An 18,750-nucleotide genomic window follows, 5' to 3' on the forward strand; every position below is an offset into this window, starting at 1 on the left:
CTAAACACAATCATTTTGTGGGATATTAACCTAGCTTGGTTACACAGGGTCCTGAGATAAGAGGCCACCTCACTCTGCTTCCTTCAGACTGTCTGTGGAGAATGGGCGCTCCTGATAACAGGGGGACCTGCCCCACTTTCAAAGACCTACTCCAGCAGAGGGAGCAGTCTGCCCTGAGCAGAATCCCACTCCATTGAGTAACAGCATAGTTCCCAGGCGCTGAAGGGCAGCAAACCCAATGGGGTAAAGAAGAATTTCTATTTATTCTCCCAAGAGTGCGCTCACTGCAATAATCCCTTCAGGCCATTAGAATATTTTTCTGTAAACCACTGTGCCTGTGTGTGCTGGAAGCCCAAAGAGCCTGGCTCGCTTTAGCCTCTCCAGTCCTTTGTGAACTGTTCCAAAGAAGCCTTGGGGACAGGCTGAGCTCTATTTTGGCTACTATTTTATCCCTCTGGAGAGAAAGCATCTTTTAAACAGTGTTGTTTGGACCACACCCGCGCCCCACCAAAAAAAAAAAAAAAAACCAAGCCCTCAAATCAATCAAATCAAGCCCTCTAAGGTCTTTATCACCTGATAAGAATTTCCATTGAATGCAAGAAAGTATTTTTCTAGAAGAAAATACCATGACTTAGATTTATGGTTGTTCTGGTTGCCATTTGCTTCATCTTTGTTTCAAAATGTACGGTCTTCTATTTCAAAACAGAAAATCAAATTAATTGTAAAGTAGGTTAGGCCACCAAATTCTATAAATTTAATAGTCACCTCCTTCGTATGCTCTGAAAAAGAGCATACAAAGGCAGCAAGCTCAGGGGCCAAACTGACCAGAGACTCGACTTCTGAACACATGTGTTCAAAAACCTAAAAAGCCAGGCTGACCTCAATAGGCAAAAAAGTTAACAATTTTGTTTCATTTTAAACTTTGAACTGAAGTTTTAAAAATCACTTAACCTTTAAAAGTGCCATTTTAGAAGTTAAATTAATCTTTAAAAATCTTTTAAAGAGAGACTTACAGAAAGGCTTTAAAGAAAGTAAATGAATCTTGAATTTATATTTCAATCTCCTATTTAAGAACTAAATATACTTTGTAACAAGCCATGTTTTGTGTGTGAGTTTTGTTGTGTTTTTGCCTAACATCCAGAAGAGGTTTTTAGGCATGTATCTCACACTGTCAAACCCTGTGGTTCTGTAACCCAGAAAAAAACAAATTGCAGTGAAAACAGAGAATAAATTGAGGCTTTAGAATAAAGGTACTCTAAAAGGAGAATGGATGTAATCAGAGTGGCAGACAGTACCTTACTGTCCAGCTTCTTCATGGTGACCAGGTCCAGGGACTTCAGTGAATGTCCCGTGGGGGCGATAAAGTAGAGGCAGGCATGAATTCTCGTGTCATGGTAATTGAAGAGAGAACGCTTAATCTTCAGTTCCTCTTGCAAATAGGCCTCGAATTGGGCATCGATGTATTCCACTATTGGCTTATAGCTAACAAAGCACAATGTTTTGAAAATATTTTTAAATCAGCATGTTTCTAATCTCAAACCTCTTCCACAGAAACATCATCAGTGGCTCTCTCCTAAGAACTAGAGCACAAGTTCCTTACCTTGGCATTCAAGGTCTTTGGTCACCTGGCCCCTGAATAACTCTCCCTGGCTCACTATCTTCTGCTCCAGCAACACACAACCACTTACAGTGGCCCCCATATATAACATCTTCATTTGCCTCTTGGCCTCTGTCATGGGCCCTGTAGCTGGAACAGTCTTCGGCCTAATATTCTCCTTGGCTAATACCCATTCTTTAAAAAAGAGACTATACATATGTGAAACATGCTGCTACCCAACCCCCACAACCCCCAGGTGCCCAGGGAAGATATTATTAAGAGGTCATGACATTCTTTCCTGCTGGGCCAAAACTAGCCTTGAAATTCATGTTAATAAAGTGTTTCTGACAGACTTTAACAAGTGATTGGCCCTGGAGCACAAAATGAAACTGGTTTATGACTTTGGGATATGGCATCACCACCCAATGGGGCTTTTCCCTGGTCCTCCAACCATTCCTCTAGAGACAGGTTGGGGTGTGTCTGTGCCCCCATAAAACCTATACTCCCCCCCAACTCCATTTAGAAATTGAAGAGCTTGTACTATCACAAGCTTTAAGATTCTAACTCAAAAATTTCATGATTTAATGGTAAACTTTGTAAATAATTGTGTGACTCTAGTAACTGACCATAAACACATTGCTAAAAGCATTTTGGGACTACGTTGTAAATAAACCGAGTTAATCCTATGTTAGGTCACCATGAACTCTTCAGTCTCCAAGGGGAGTGCTCAGAAATTCATTTTAGCAGCAAAAAGATAGATCTATAGGAACACAAGAGGTTAATCTATCCCAAACTTACTGCCTTGCTGGGGAATGATTTAAATTGTAAGAAAAATAAAAATCTTTCAACACACAGATTCCAGACCCATAAATTAAACTGAAGCCTTGAACGGGCACTACAAATCTTTCATAATAAAGATGACAGCAGACATTCTAAGGGAAAAAAAAAACAAAAACAAGAACCTCCTAAGTAAATAACAGTGTATTTAAGATCAAAACTAAAAACCATCAATAAACACCTTTTTGATGGTATTTTTCTTTGGTGATTTTATCATAATCCATTGGTTCAATTTAAGCACATAAAGTCCCTAGATGTTTTTAAAAAAGAATATGTCTCTGTAACTTAAATGCTCTGAGTCACAGAAGGTGAAATTCTAATAGAAAGGATAGGCAAGTAATTAGATTCTCCTACATTTTTTAATTTTAAAATGCAGGCTTGTAGGGTCTGGGGTTGTGGCTCAGTGGTAGAGCTCTTGCCTAGCACATGTGAGGCACTGGGTTCAATCCTCAGCACCACATAAAATAAATAAATAAATAAAGATATTGTGTCCATCTACAACTAAAAAAAAAATTTTTTTTTTGGGGTGCTGGGGATCAAACCCAGGGCCTTGTGCTTGCAAGGCAAGCACTCTACCAACTAAGCTATCTCCCCAGCCCTAAAAAAATTAAAAAAAAAATAAATAAATAAAATAAAATAAAATGCAGGCTTGTACTACCTAGCAATAATCATAATTACTATTACAGGACAGTTATACAGGTTGGTGGTTAGAAGGCTGGATTCAAATAGACTATCTAAGATCAAAACCTGTCTTCATAGTCCCTAACTGTATGGCCGTGAGCAAGCCACTAAACCTCCCCTTGCTTCACTTTCCTCAGATATAAATCAAGGACAAAAACAGTACCTCTGTCAGAAAGCTATTCTGAAAAATAAATGAGCTAATATAAAGGACCAGAACATAAAAGCAAGATATAATTATTTCATAACAATAATATAATAAACAAACCTACAATAAATAAAAAAAAAAAAAATCCAAACCAGGAACTTTGTACCCTCCCAGTTCCCTGGTAACTGTTCTGCTACTGAGCTCAGGCCTCTGGGGAAGTGGACCAGGCCACTCCAAGGAGGTCCACCCATGTCTGCAGGCTGGTGCTTCAGTTTCCTGACACCGAGGAAGTGTTTAGAGATTAGGGTTCTGCCCAGCACCCTCTGAGCCCAAGGGGAGGAAAAGCAGCTCACAGCATTTATTCTTCTTGCCTCCCTAGTGTCTGAATTTAAACTGTCCTCGTCTCTTCTCAATACTAGTCTAAGTGCATTTCTACTTTCCATTACTTTCCTTTCTTATGTCTGGTTTTGATTCTGGTTCTCAAAAGATCCTGGGAGGCATAATGACACTGAGCTTGTTTACTTTTTGGTGTCTTTTCTTTTTTTTTTTTTTTTCCTTTCTTTCTTGGCTTAAAAAAAAATTTAAAAAAACCAAAAAATTTTAAAAAAAAACAAACCTCAGACTCCTTTATTTGTTGTATCTTGTTTATTGTTTTAAAATAATTTTATCTTCCTCAGTGAGGGATGCTTTCTGAGCTTGATTCAAGGAACGTTTTGATCTCCTCTTACATCTTAGGCTTCCCTTGCCTTGCCCCGGTCAGCCACTCCTGCCAGCCTTCCAATCTCCCTCCTGCTCTCTGTGGTCTTTCTGGAAAATCATGCTTTTTTTCCTGTGCCTCACTTTGCATCTACCTAATGACAAGTCACAAATGTCTACCTCCAGTCCAAGTCTTTTCCCTGAGCTTCATTCAGACCCACCTACCCAACTGTTTATCAGATATTTCCAATAGCTCTTCTAACTAATTATGTGCCAAACCAAACTGTTCATCCTGCACCCACACCCTCAACGTGATGACCAACAATAGCATCCCCACTGGGGTTCAACCTGGAGACCTCTCCTACCTCACAGCCCTAGTCGAGCATAAAGTCCCTTCTGTTCTACCTTCTCTATCATAAACAATAAAAGAAACACATTCCTGGAGAGCTATTTACCAAAACCACTATTCCTGACGTCAAAGATTTAATTATGTTTACAAAACAGTTTCCTCTTGACAAGAAACAAGCCCGCCAAGTGATTTATATTCCTTGTCATAATCCAAATTTTCTGCCCCTTCCTTCAACCACTTCATTTCTTCTTTCTCTCTGCATTCATGGTCAGAAAGATCAAGAAGCTTAATCCCACATATATTCTGTGTGGTCAATTCAGACTTCTCTGGATGCTAGCCATACCAAACTGAGGAGACAGAGGAGTCAAATCAAACTCGAGGTCAAATCAAACTCATCTTTACATTTTCATATAATTCCCTTTGACGGCAGGAAGACAGTCAGTTCTTGTTACCCACTACTCATTTTCTTCATATACCTCCAGCCATTAAAAACAAACAAACAAACAGGCAATAAAATCACAGAAGTTGACCCTAAAAGTACTGGAAGAAGTTATTTAATAGACTTTTCTATCCATCCAACCTGCCCACTGATCATTCTTACATAATGGCAAACGATTACCATGTTTTTCTCTTAACTTGCTATTAGTCCAAAACAATTTTCCTTACCCATGACTCCCTCTGCCAGAAAACAATAAAAACTTAGAGTTTAAAGGCCAAACGGTCCATGTCACTACTATCTTATAACACTAGTAAATATTTGGTGAATGTGAGGGTTCTCTCAGAGCAGTTTGGTTATCCAGGCTTTTCAGGATTGACTATTATCACAATTTGTGATACGCCATGGAAAGTCACCTCCCATCTCTCAAATGTGGGACAAACTAATTACTCTATTTCCAGTTGGACAGCAAAATATGGTTTCCTTTCTTCTCCAGACCCCTTCCTTTATCACCAAAGAGTACAGACAGTCAAAGCAAGGAAACCCTTAAACAACAAGGAGTTAAACATAACAGGAAACCTTACCAGATCTCTCTTCCTGCCTCCTTCTAGTTAGCCTGGTCAAAGGCAGATAATGATGCAGGAATGCTGACATGTCCGAAGCCTACGTAAACAAACTGGGACATTCTTAAACTCTTGCGTCTATGGCAAAAAAAGCTTGCTTAATCCCCAAAGTAGGTAAAAATAATCATGAGTTATAAAGGCACACATCCGTTCCCATATGTTACATACAGATGCAAAAATGCATATCCTACTTCCAATTTTTGATGAAAGCAGAGCTTGTTCGAATAACTATTTTTAAACAAGTGATTTGGGTTTACAGTCAACAGTGTCAACAATGCCTTCTGAGGCACAAGGGAATGGGGAGTTTCAAATGCCATTCAAAGAAGTTATGCAACAGCTGTCAAGAAATTTCAGAGGGAAAAAAATATTTGGTATCTAGGTTAGGTTAATATCACACTTCCTCTCTTCTAAATCTCCTTGGAAACTATTATTTGACCCAAATGAGTCAGATCAGTTCTTAAAGAGGACTCCAGCTGCAAATACGACGTTCCACATTAACTAGCTTCAGCTATTTGCTGCTCAGCACTGGTGAGTGAAAAACAGCAGCCAGAGGAGAGGTCCCCATTCAGGGGAGGCACTGAGGCAATGGCTCTTGAGCTGGAAAAGCGCATGGAATCTTAGCAGTAAGACGCTAGATGGAGGATGGTTCTAACTCAAGTGGGAATCCTGAAGAAGTCCAATATACGATGATATTCCCTAACCCCAGAGAGAATCTGTCTAGCCTGAGAGCTGGGGAACAGGCCTTGCTCTGGTGTGCTCTGTGACCATGCAAGGACCAGAAGCCCCTGGCACTCTCCGCAGCACCCACAATGCACCTGTGCCTTTTTTTTCTTGATGTCAGCACTTTTTCTTCATTTATTTCACTTGGCACTACAAACAGCCTTCAGGCAGGAACCTCTCCTTCACGCCTTTGCATTGAGGTCTTAAGTTAAGAGCAACTGCTCAGCTGCAGGGTCAGAGCTTAGCTGTCCCTGCCCCAACACAATGTACAGACAGTCCATTCTGACCAGATGCAAAATAAAATCTTCCTCACTAATAGACACAGGACAAGGTCTATTGAAGAGCATTTCAAGTGCTCTATAGATAAAGAGCTCAGTGCTCAAAGAATGAATTAAGTATTTCTCTCTGATTATTGTGATGCTCATACTTAAATCAGGAATTGTTAAAATATATCTAGATAATACACATTTTTACATAAAAATAGTTCAAGTTTCTCTTTTAAAAACATATATATTATATTCACAGTTTTGAGGAACATTTAAAAAGACAAAAAAAAAACCACTGATTTTAATGAAGTTTCTAAGCCTTAAGCAAATGTGCAACTTATTTCTACACACTGGTCTTTCTACGGGGTGAGACATTCTCATGTCACTGCCCAAAAATGTCTCTGGAAGCCTCATTCTAGAAATATCTTTGGGCTGGACAGTTTTAACTTTCTTAAACCTCTTTTGAGAATAAATTTACATTTTTTGAACTGTCAAGCTATCTGAAGTCAAGACTGAAGAACAGGACTGGTGTTGAGAAGGACCATGAGTTCAATCTTGGAAGTGGGATTAACGCAGGGGCTGAGCAGTGGGAGATTAAGGATTAACAGCTTCCCTCAAGTGGGGTAAACAGCAGCTCACAGTGAAGACCCAAACGTACATGTCCTTATACTGGGCTATATGTATTTTACAAAATAAAAACTCACTATATATTATTTTATAATTATGTCTTCAAGCTAATGTGAAGAACCATAACTAGTTTTAATAAATGAATACATAAGGCTTGACAGGTAGCTTGGAGCCTCTATCTATACACAAACTACTAGACAAAAATGCTTTAAAAATATTTTTATTTCTTAACCAGGTACAGTGGCACACGCTTGTAATCCCAGAGATTTGGGAGGCTGAGGCACAAAGTTCACAAGTTCAAAGTCAGCCTCATCAACTTAGCAAGACCCTAGGAAACTTATCGAAACCCCATCTCAAAGTAAAAAAATTAAAAAAATAATAAAGGGCTGGGGATGTGGCCCAGTGGTTAAGTGCCCTTGGGTTCAATCCCTGGTACCAAAAATTAATAATGTGTATGTATTAAATATATATTTAATTTCTGAAGTAGGTTCAACAAGTCTTTTTCCCACATATGAACAGAATTGTGTAGTGTAAATTACTTAATTAGTTTAAAATCATCTCTGCTTAGAAGGGGAAACTTTTTTCAATTGACTTGAATCCTCATTAGGCTTCACCAAAACCCCGACTGCTATTCAGACTCCATTTGGCAATTCTGACACCAAAGTGCTGCCAAACAAAGCAGCTTCCCTCCACAGAAGAGCCTCATGCCACACCACTACCATCAACATTAAGGTCTTATGCCAATTAGAAATTCACTAATATATTAGCAACAGATCATTCATAAAAGTGCTTTCTTCACTGTGGGGTTTTAGGGCCTAATATCGCTTTTGCCAAAAGCCATCAAAGTATAGGATTATAACCTTACTATAACCATACCCCTCTTCAAGGCCTAACCTTTCACAATGTCCTTCCTCAGGACTCCATGTAAGAAGAGGACTTATGAAGAGTCACAGTGGCCAACAGCTGGGGTAATTCCCTCAAAGTCATGATATATTCCTAAGGTCCATGGCTTGTCACCAGCCAAAACCCCCAACCATAATGCAGTCTCCTAAATCGGGTTGTGGTTTCCTGTGCAAAATTACACTGACTCAGTTTTCATCCAAATCAGTAAAACTCTGTAGATTAAGTCAAACACCTCATTCTGCCTCAAGGACTAGAACAGCGCGTCATATATTCATTTCACACTCCTATTTTTTTAATTATCTTCTTATTTTGCATACCTAAAAAAAAAAAATGAGAACCTCATTTTTTTAGACTCTCTTGCAGCTAGTATTCTGGGTGTGGCTTCATCTCTGCCAAACAGATGCAGTCACCCAAGATCTGGAAGCAGGGAGTGAGCAACACAGCTGGAGGTTTCACGGGGGAGAAGCAACAGTGAAGGCCCTTGGTTATCAGATAGTGGAGGTCCTAGGGCCCTCTCCCCAGTGCCATGGGTCCCAAGCAGTTTAAGGTGGTTGATGGCAGGCTTTCTATAAACACTGTCTATGCAGTACCCAGGGTATTTCTCTAGATTGTTTTTCCTCAGGAGGAAACCCCCAAAACCTGGCTCCAACACCTTCCTGGAAAAATGGCATATGCTACCTTACTCCCTCTAACAGGACTTTCTTTCTGCTTACACCACCTAGAATCAATTTTGTTGTCTGGTTCTGACCTCAAGGAATAATATTCTCAGAAAATTTCTCTGAGGACAAGAATGTCCTATCTTTCAGGTGACAGAGGATGGAACTCCACAACCAGAGAACATCAAAAACAATCAGCCTTTCAATTTACCTGGAACGGATCCTACTATCTTCCTTATCTAGTTACATCCCCACAAAATCCCAAGACGCACCTGTCATCTTTATTTATCTGGTCTCCAAATCCCACGGTGTCAACTATGGTTAGCTTCAGCCGTACATTGCTTTCCTGAAGCTCGTAACTTCTGGCTTTTAACCGGACACCTGGTTCGTTGTGTGTAGCTGGGTCACTTTCAAATTTGGTGTTGAATAACGTATCCATTAACGTGGATTTGCCAATGCCTGTCTCACCTATAACCACAAAGGAAAACATCAGAGAATATGCCAATTAGTTCAATTCATCAGTATTTTTTCTTAATCATGCTTGCAAAGTTTAAAAAAAAGTCAGTGTTACCAGAAATCCTGCTGTGAGGGGAGAGTTCTTTGTATGTACGTCCTGTGGAATACCTACCTAGAAAGCCTCAGTGAATTTCAGAAACTATTCAGCAGAAAAGAGCTTGAACTTAAAGATGTTCTTCTCCTCAGGGTAGAAAAAATGTACCTGTGAGTTTGGGGTTAGTTTATTACAAGGACATAAACTATATCTTTATCTTTCCTAAATGTTGGCATATAAAACTGTATTACCTAAAAACTATATTGCTGAATTTGTTACCAAAAAATCAAAAATAACAACAACAAAACCAATTCCATGTTGTTGAAAATAATTATTTCAAAATGACTCTCCTAAAAATAATAATTACTTTATGCCAAAAATCTATGTCAAGAGGTTCCTACTTATTCCATGAAATAGGTACCATGGTTTCCTCCATTTGGCAGATGAAGCACTAAGACTGAAGTAGGTCTCTCGCCTTAAGTTATATTGCCAAGTGGCAGAGCCAGGGTTCTAACCCAGGTTTGTGTGGTTCTGACATCTACCTTCAGTTAACACAGCATCCTGGCTTTACAATTACAGAGAAAACTGCCTGCCTGGTATTTTCCAGTCATATATTTCTTCACTTTTCTCTGTTCAGCGGGAGACAAGATGGCAAACATTTGTTAGTTTTCCTAGTTCATAGTAACATTTAGTGATAATGAAATTAAATTATGATAAATACTCTGAAACAATATTAATTTACACTGATAATTCCAATTAATAAATGTTGATCAAGTCCCTCAAACGTACAAAGCAGAGTGGCAGACACCTGGAACAACTATACCAATCCAATGGTGGGACCCAAATGTGGAGCCACGATGAACTTTAGCTCAACCTTCAAAATGAGACCAAGCAGAGGGCTCCCTTAATTCTAATTCATCTGCTAAATCAAAGATAGCTGACAAGGAGGAAGAACTGAGTCAGTGCTGGTGGTTGAGTATATGACGGTGGAGACAGAGAGGTAGAAACTAAAAAACACTAACCAGAAAAATGCGTGTTTTGGTGTTTCTTTCTTTTCCCCCCTTAATCTGAAATTTTTTTTTCCAATTTCTAGTCAATTTAAACATGCCAATGGTTAGCAGCCCTTTCAACAAATCTTAATACTGATAACATTCCTGGAAACATTCCCTCTTCTGAAGGATTGCTGTAATGACTTTGAAGATGCTGACATCCCATGGGAAAAAGAAAAGCTCTGGAATCTGTAGCCTTAGGGCAACTTCCATAATATGGACAAAATCTGTTAATCAGAAGTTTGGTATTATACTCACTGCTTTCCAACACAATACAAAATTAAAGTAAGATGGAGTCTTTTTAGATACACGCTCTCTTTGATTAGAATCCCTATGTGGCTTGCCACGTACTATGATTGATTTGTAAGATAAGAGTTGTTCAAGTGTATTTGCCTCACTCTTTAACCTTTCCTTCTATGTCCCTGATGTATGTAAGATCATAGAATTTCCTCCTTCATCGGCCTTCATGTAGCCAGTATTTTTCCAGTGCCAAGCTCTGTGCCAAGTTCTGTGAATACAACAATGAGCAGGGCTCATGTCTTAGAATCTGGTCTAGAACACAGCTGAATACCAGTCTTATCGGTATGGGAATAACATTTTATGTGAATACCATAACCACATTCTTCTTATGAGCAAGACCAGCCTTATACCCTGTGACCTTGTGAGTTGACCACAGATCAGTGGGCCAGGGCTCGGCTCCTGACCTGAAGACAGTCACACAAGCCTAACTGTTATGCTAAGATAGAACACTGTGTACTAGACCCATTCGATTAATGTCTCTATGTGAATGGGAGACGTACAATCTGCACATGGGGTGGTGGCATGAGAAAGCAAAGAGGTAGAGAGAGAAGGAAATAAGCAGCAAAGGCTGTTAGTAAACATAAGCCACACTGTAGATACCCCACCAGCTGGGAATCTAGAAGGGGAACAGACTGATACAGTAGAACAAAGTATCAGAAACCCATTTATTAAATTAATACTTGAGTACTTGCTGTGTGACAAGCATAGGTGTGGGGATAAAGGTTTGAACAAAAACAAATAATGACACTGCCTGCACTTCTGTAATATGCTAAGGTCATTCCAGACTGCTCTGAGGTCTGGCTATGTTCTGTCTTCCTTACTTTTCTGAACACTCTACAAAAAAACCCATCAATACAAGTAATAAACCAGTCTCTGCTCCCTAATGTGATGCAGCTTAACAAGATTACAATCACAAATCATGGCTTAACAAATTAACTCTGAGCAAAACAAAGTTACTATATAATGGATACAGAAATAAAATATGGTTCCTACTCTCAGGACACTTAGAATCTGGTAGGCAACTCAATACCAATAGTACTCGAGTCAGCGTAAGCACACACTGTGTGTGAACACTCCCCAGGGTAGCCAACGTTTTTATTTTCAGGACATGGGCAAAGGACACCTTTGGAGCACCCTTATAAAAATCTCTCCATTATGTCAAAGGTTCTATCAGTAAAAGTGACCTACTTAACTTTCATCTGTTTCCCTAAGGATAGCAATAAAGACTTCAATTTACACGGCAAGAATTCTAGGCTACTTAGGACTGAAATTACCATCTCCTTTACTAGGTTGAGAATTACTTAGCACATGTGAATCCACAACATCATAACTATTTTTTTTAAGGCATGGTAATTTTAATGATCATTTACATTAAGGTGGAAATTATGAACAATTAGCATTCTAGGCTCTACTTAGGGCATAGGGTTAATCAATGGGTTGAAAAAACCACTGTTCCTCTAAATTTCAGAGTGTTTTGCTTTCCATTTCTATGCTCTGTGCTTTTGAGAGCTGTAATTAGGCACAGCAATGCTAGCAGCAGTGTGATTCACCAAGGCAGTTCAGTAGGAAATGACAGTTCTGGAATAAAAGGAACTATGGATCTAACAGAGTTTTCAATGCATTGGCTTTTGAAACTCCCCTCTGAACTTTGAAGGCAGGGCCTTGTCTATATTTTTGAGGATTCACAAGAGCAAAAAAGTATCTTTCTAATTGAGTAACTGAGATCCTATGAGGTAGAGGTTCTAGTCCAAACCAAACAACCATAACAATATGTTTAGAAAATCAATGACTCACACAGATTTTGCAGCATTTCCACACTCCTTAGAAGACGACCAGACACAGAGGAGGCATTTATTAAAATTAGTTAAAAATAAAAATGAAATCATGGTGATCATTTATTCTGAGATTTGCCACTTTGGTAGATTTTTTGGTTTGTTGTTTACTCTGCTGTCAATTCGTCTGCCTAAACACTCGGTCGGTAGAGTAATTAGGGAGTCACTTGTGAAGTGTTATCTGTGGTTTCTGTTTTTGCTGCTGCTGCCAGTACTGGTGAACATGCCGCCCACATCGCAGGGGAAAGCACCCTACCTCTTCCATTCTCCTCTTAGGCTTATCTCACCCACAAGCTCAAAGGTAGATGTGAAAAAAAATCAGAAAGATTATATTATGAATTAAAAGGTAATTGTAGATTTATCAGATAGTTGATGTATGATTCAGCATCCTTGACTCTAACTGCCAAGCCTGGCTACTCAGAAAAGTATTCATGCATGCAAGTCTGCCTGCCTTCTTTACACAATCTAGATTTTATTCTTGGATGGAGCCGGGTTCTCAGGGAGCTTATAAACCTATAAGCTGCGTTGTTACTCCTCACACCTTCACCGTCGATGAAACCTGCTCTAGCACAATACCACCAGCCTGCATTAGGAACATGAAGGAATAGCCATCAATCAGATACCCTGATTTAGAGGATACCCCCAAACCTGAACACCACATTTATCCCATCTCTTTTCTGAAAATCAATGAGAGAAATATTCCAAGTATAATTTTGTTCATTTGTTTGTTTTGTTGGTGCTGGAGATTGAACTCAGGGCCTCAGGCAAACTAGGCAAGCACTCTGCCACTAAGTCACATCCCCAGCCTCTCCAGGTATATATTTTTCTAGAGAAACTATTTTTGTCTTTACATTGTACACACTATAAATCTGACATTTGTTAAACTACTCACTTCTGTTTGGCACATAATATGTGCTCAATAAATAGCTATTGAATGAATGAATTTTTTCCATGCTATGAGCTCTAAGTTGAAAGACAAATGTATTGCCTCATAAATTAATTACTATAGGCAAGCCCAATCTCAGACTTTGACTCTATCCTTGGTTTCACCTTACTTTTTGGAGTAAATTTTATCTTCATTCATTTTACCTTATAAGCAATGCATAAGGTTTTCTGGAAAAAGATGGGATCAAAATTTTTAAGATTTGATTGTTAAACTTTACAATATAGCTTTAGTTAAAACAACCTTAAACTTGTCTGTTTTCTATTCCTCTTCTTTCACCTTCTCAAAATAATTAAGCTTGAATTTAGAGAAAAAAAACGATTTTCAAAATGTATTACTAATTTTCTTTGACTTTTCTGTTGAATTTATTCCTCTTCAAAAGCAGGAATATCACAATATCTTATTCATCTTTTTATGTTCACCAAGAACTGACACACAGCTGGATCAATACAGATGAGGATTCTCAGAGAGTTATCATTTTGGAAAATGAATGAGAAAGACACATAAATCTAAAATGCTGAAAAGAAGCTGAATACTAATTTAGATCTAATTTAGAAGCTTTGGAGAAATATAGCCTGGGTAAAACATAAAGGCCTTATTTAAACTAAAGTATAGTTTAGGGAGTGATTTAACATGTTGTAAGCAAAATAGGGAGTGGGGGAACCATTAACTCCAGGGTATTCTGTTATCTGATTTACCATCAGAATTCTCTTCCTAGGTAAGTGAAAACTATTATTGCTCTATTGCATTTATTCCCAGGACTCAACAGAGATGGGTTCTAATAGTGGAAACTTAATTCAGTATTTCTGAAACTAGAGTAAGTTCATGCCAGGATCAGTTTCTGCCCTGGTTTTTTCCTCTATTTTCTACCTATAAGTTCTTGTCACAAAACAAAATTATGATTCTACAACCTTTTTGATAAAAAAATTTCTTTAATGGAACTGTAACTTTTTTAATCCTCAATCCCCTCCCATATTTATCATGAAAATAAAATAAACATCACATGTGTACAATGTGTAAAAAAAAAATACAAATAGCAGAACAACAAGTAGGAAAGAAATGACCATGGATCTCTTAAGTTAAATATGACACTTAATCCTCTATGTGGAGGATGTTCAAATGTTTCTTTATAGACTCTTACTATAAAAATCATTGACTGACAATGGGAATTTTTTCTTATACAGGTATTTTTCTGTAAAATATTTGTGGCAAAGGTTTTGTTGTATTCTACCCTGAGAATAAATTAATAATTTAATGCTGATGCCAAAGATCTAATGGCAGCTTTAACCAAAGTGTTCTGTGTTAATCTACTTTCTGTTACTATAATGAAACACCTAAGGCTGGGGAACTTTATTAGAAAAGAGGTTTATTCAGTCCACAGTTCTGTATGTTCAAGGGCCTGGTGCCAGACACAACTCAGTTCTGGCGAGGACCTCATGCCTGATAGCACAACAATGGTGGGAACATGTACAAGGGAGATCACATGGCCAGACAGGAAGCCAAAGAGGCTGGGGAATAGCCAGACTTGTTCTTTTGTAATAACCTTCTTGAAAGAACTAACTCAAGGGGCCCATGAGAACTATGCTTTAATCCCTTCCCAGAGTAGCACCCCCAATGACCTAAGGATCTCCCACCACCCCTCAACTCTTTAAAGACTCACATTCTCAATATCATCATGCTGAGAACAAAGTCCCTACCACATCAACTCTTGAGGACCACAGTCAACCATATCCAAACCACGGCAGTCTCCAAAGTGTTATGGAAATGATCTGGGAGAGTTAACTATACCAGCATGGAAAGATATCCAGGACTTATTGTGGAGTGAAAAAAAGAATATACAGAAGAATATAAACAGCATGATCTCATTTGTGTAAAAGCAAAACAAAACACACCTATGTAATTGTGAGAGAGCTGTTTGTATCTGCTCAGTATGTGCCTACCCACGCCCAATCTCCTTTCTCATAATGTCTTCTTTTCTGTGGGGAGTCCTGTGTGTTTTGGAGTGAACTGACCCCACCTCCCAGACAGGCTAGGCATGTGACCCAGTCCTGGTCAGTCAGAGAAATCCTGTGACATTCAACAAGACAAGTCGGGAATGGCTTGTTCTTTTGCTTGGGGTTGCTAAGCTGGTAGACGCTGGAGGCCAGATTGCTGCTGGAGGAAAGAGCCTGAACGCGAGGCCCAGCAGAAGCAAGCATGCTCACAAGTCAGAAACAGAGCCCTGGTGACACTCTCTGACCCTGGAGCCAGTTTTCTCAATTCCAAGATTTGACATATTAGTGTCTTCACTGAGTTTAAATTGGATCTCTGCAATTCTCTGCAGAAAATACAAGAAAGTCAGAGAGATGCCACACTCCAGGCTTTAGAGAAGGAGGAAAGTGTCTAAGAGACAAGGGCTGCTGGCAGCACCTGTTCTGCCCTGGAGGTTCCTGACAAGGATGCAGCCCTGCAGACCCACAGAGACTTCCACCTACACAACTGGAAGATAATATTTTGGTGGTGTTAACTGCCACCAGAAATAATTTCTTTCTACAGGAAGATGTAGAAAGCTTCTGGAAGGATCCTACGATGCTATCGTAGGATACCACTATGGAATGGAAATGGGAGTGGGAGGTAAAAGGGGGGAACTTCATAACTTTCAAACTCTAAGTATATATTAAGTCATTTAGTTTGAAAAAACTAAAGCATATTTAAGGATGGAAACAATAAAATCTAAGAACCCCAGGTATTATCACCCACCCAGGTATTATCACCTGCTCAGTGAGCAGCTGCTTTACAAGTCTAACAGGGGAGAGGCATCAGAATTGGGCTATTTAACACGACGGGCTGGCCACTGAGCCACTCACACCACACAGTCCAGTCACACTGGCAGGCTTTCCACTACTGCGCAGGAGTCAGGACGCAGCTCTCAGATATATTCTTGAAGTGGATTTTGGAGACAGGGCTGGGGAGGTTTGAAAGCCAGAATAGTAATTGCCCTAAGATTACAATTTAGCATAATTTTCTACAGAAAACCAACAAATTGCCAACAAATTGCTATGCTAATGAAGAATCGCCCTGCTCTGCGGTGAGCGTGTACCAGAAGACAACTTATTTATGCCACTCTGTAGACCGAGCTGCTGTGCGGGAGATCCCCTGCTGAATTTTAAAAGGATTTCATGCAGGGAAGAGGGGAAAGCATGAGAGTTGGCTGCTTTGCCAGTTTCTCTCCAGTCATTCCTTTATCCAGTGCTTAAGACAGAATGCCAGACAGCAAGCTGGCCTGGCGTGCCAGGCAACTGTGACATTCTATGTTATGGGCTTTCATAATGCCCAGTGCAGAGGCCGCAGGCAACAAATTCCTCAAGAAGCTCTTGAAAAAGGAAAACATCTGCTCCCCCACTGCCACTACTAACCAGTCGGTCAGTGGTGTCTCACACTGAATGCACACCTTTTCTAAACCTACCTCATTTCACCTGGACAACAGAAGTCAAGTCAAATTCAGAGGAAAACCGGTCCACTTGGTCACCTACAGAACTGCTTTGATCTGTCTCAGAGTGCTACCTAGATGCAAAGAGGACTCCCTGCTGTTCAGCCTGGTCAGTTATCAAGGGTGCAGGGAGGATGAAGGGGCAGTTGCCACCTGTTCCGAGGACATTTCTTCTTCAAATAGGAGATTTATAGTTTGGTTTTCTTCTTTTTTCTCCTTCTTTTCTACCTTCCTTTTCTTGATTTAAAGCTAATCGCAAGTTCAAGGCCACCTGGGTAACTTAGTGAGACCCTGTCTCAAAAGTAAAAATAATAACAATAATAGGGCTGGTATGTAGCTCAGTGGCAAAGCACTTGCCTAGCATGTATGAGGTCCTGGATTCAATCGCTGGTACCTCAATCAATCAATCAATCAATCAAGGATATGGCTAGAAGAGAAAGAGAAAACACGAAGGTCGAAGACCTAGGCTAACGTGACATTTAGGGGATGTGAATAAAACATACTGCGGATGCATGTCATCCTTTGGACTTATCCATCTGACTACCAGGAACAAACTAAGGTCATTTTTAGATCCCAACTGAGGACAGAAGGTTAATTCAATAATTAAGGCAAAACATTTATTTCAGATATAAAATAGAATTTTAGACTGTCTTCTGTTCTGGAAACAAATTTTAAACAGTATAAGGATAGTGAAATAGTTAAAGTGCTTTAGATTTCACTTTCTGCAGATAGTATATCTTTAAAAAGGCTTCAGTGAAGATTATTATTTCACTGTAATCAGAAAACCTAGAAACACAAGCCAGGCATGGTGACACATGCCTGTAATCCCAGCAGCTCAGGAGGCTGAGGCAGGAGAATTGTGAGTTCAAAGCCAGCCTCAGCAAAAGCGAGGCACTAAGCAACTCAGTGAGACCCTGTCTCTAAATAAAATATAAAATAGGGCTGGGGATGTGGCTCAGTGGTCGAGTGCCCCTGAGTTCAATCCCTGGTACCCATCCCCATCCTCCCTGTCACCTGACGCCCCACCAAAAGAAAAAAGAAAACCTAGAAACAGATTCTATTTGCATATATGGAAATAAAACACAACATAATATTAATCTTGAGGAGAGTCCTAGAGTTCATACCCAGGGCCTTGTGCCTCCTAGGCAAGTGCTATGCCTGTCCTTTAGAAACAGATTCTTATAAGGCTTTTGAATGTTTTTATGGCAGGCATTTCAGTTCTTTCTTTCAACCTTCTATGTCTAGTTAAGGTCCAGGTCCTTCTCCCTATCAAAAATTAAAATAAATATTTGAATAACAATATTAAACTGTGACAAAAATAAAAATAATAATTTGAGTAACACCACAACACTTACAAAGCATTTGCTCAAATGCAACTCTGTCTTTGCAACAATGTGACATATGTAGAGCAAGTAGTATTGCCTAGGTTTCCTGAAGAAAAAAGAGTAAAATCATCATTTTCCTTATTTTCCTGAAACATGCCCTACTGACACTCACCTGCCAACATCCAAGGATCAGATGCCCTGCTGGGCAGCAAGTGACCAATCACTTACCAACACACAGGATGTTGAAACAGAATCCTTGAGAAGTAGACTTGTTGACCAGTTGGTCAGGGAGACTGTCAAATCCAACATGGCCAGAAAGGGACAAGTTTCGAAGCTCTTCATTCTGGAATATCAAAGGAGAAACATTTAAGAGGCCATGAACTATACCCCTGAACATAACACATTACAGACATTACCTTTTCCTTCTCTCCTTAACATGTGTGGGGGGAAAAAAAGACTCCCCAGTTCCTACCCCCTCCTTGGCTTCTTCAAAAGGGAGGGCACTTACAACTCCAAAGCCACGTTCTTTCTACAAGATCACAAAGTCTCCCTCTGAAAGCAGACTGCACCCCGGGGTGCTTGATTTGTTATTGTTTTTATTAGGGTACTGAACAATCTGAAAATGGCTATTTCAGATATGCATTAAGTAATGTTTAAAAAAAAGAAGACTTTAACCATTTTGATAGCGCCCATCATGCAAGAAAAACTTTCAATTTATTTTCAATGTATAGTTAAACAAACAAACC

At 39.5% G+C, this 18,750-nt stretch overlaps 1 protein-coding gene across 10 annotated transcripts in view; it reads right to left on the reverse strand.

Moving 5' to 3' along the window:
• Positions 1–18,750, reverse strand: part of Septin11 (septin 11) — an 88,516-nt gene that overhangs the window by 21,916 nt on the left and 47,850 nt on the right. For all 10 annotated transcript variants that reach the window (XM_047566288.1, XM_047566287.1, XM_047566285.1 and 7 more), the window contains exons 2-4: positions 18,233–18,347; positions 8,809–9,004; positions 1,296–1,482 (exon numbers count right to left, since the gene is read on the reverse strand). In XM_047566288.1, coding sequence (XP_047422244.1) covers positions 1,296–1,482; positions 8,809–9,004; positions 18,233–18,347 — 498 coding nt within the window. The remainder of the gene's footprint in view (positions 1–1,295; positions 1,483–8,808; positions 9,005–18,232; positions 18,348–18,750) is intronic.

The sequence above is a fragment of the Sciurus carolinensis genome, chromosome 10 (assembly GCF_902686445.1).
Source record: "Sciurus carolinensis chromosome 10, mSciCar1.2, whole genome shotgun sequence".
Lineage (NCBI taxonomy): Eukaryota > Metazoa > Chordata > Mammalia > Rodentia > Sciuridae > Sciurus > Sciurus carolinensis.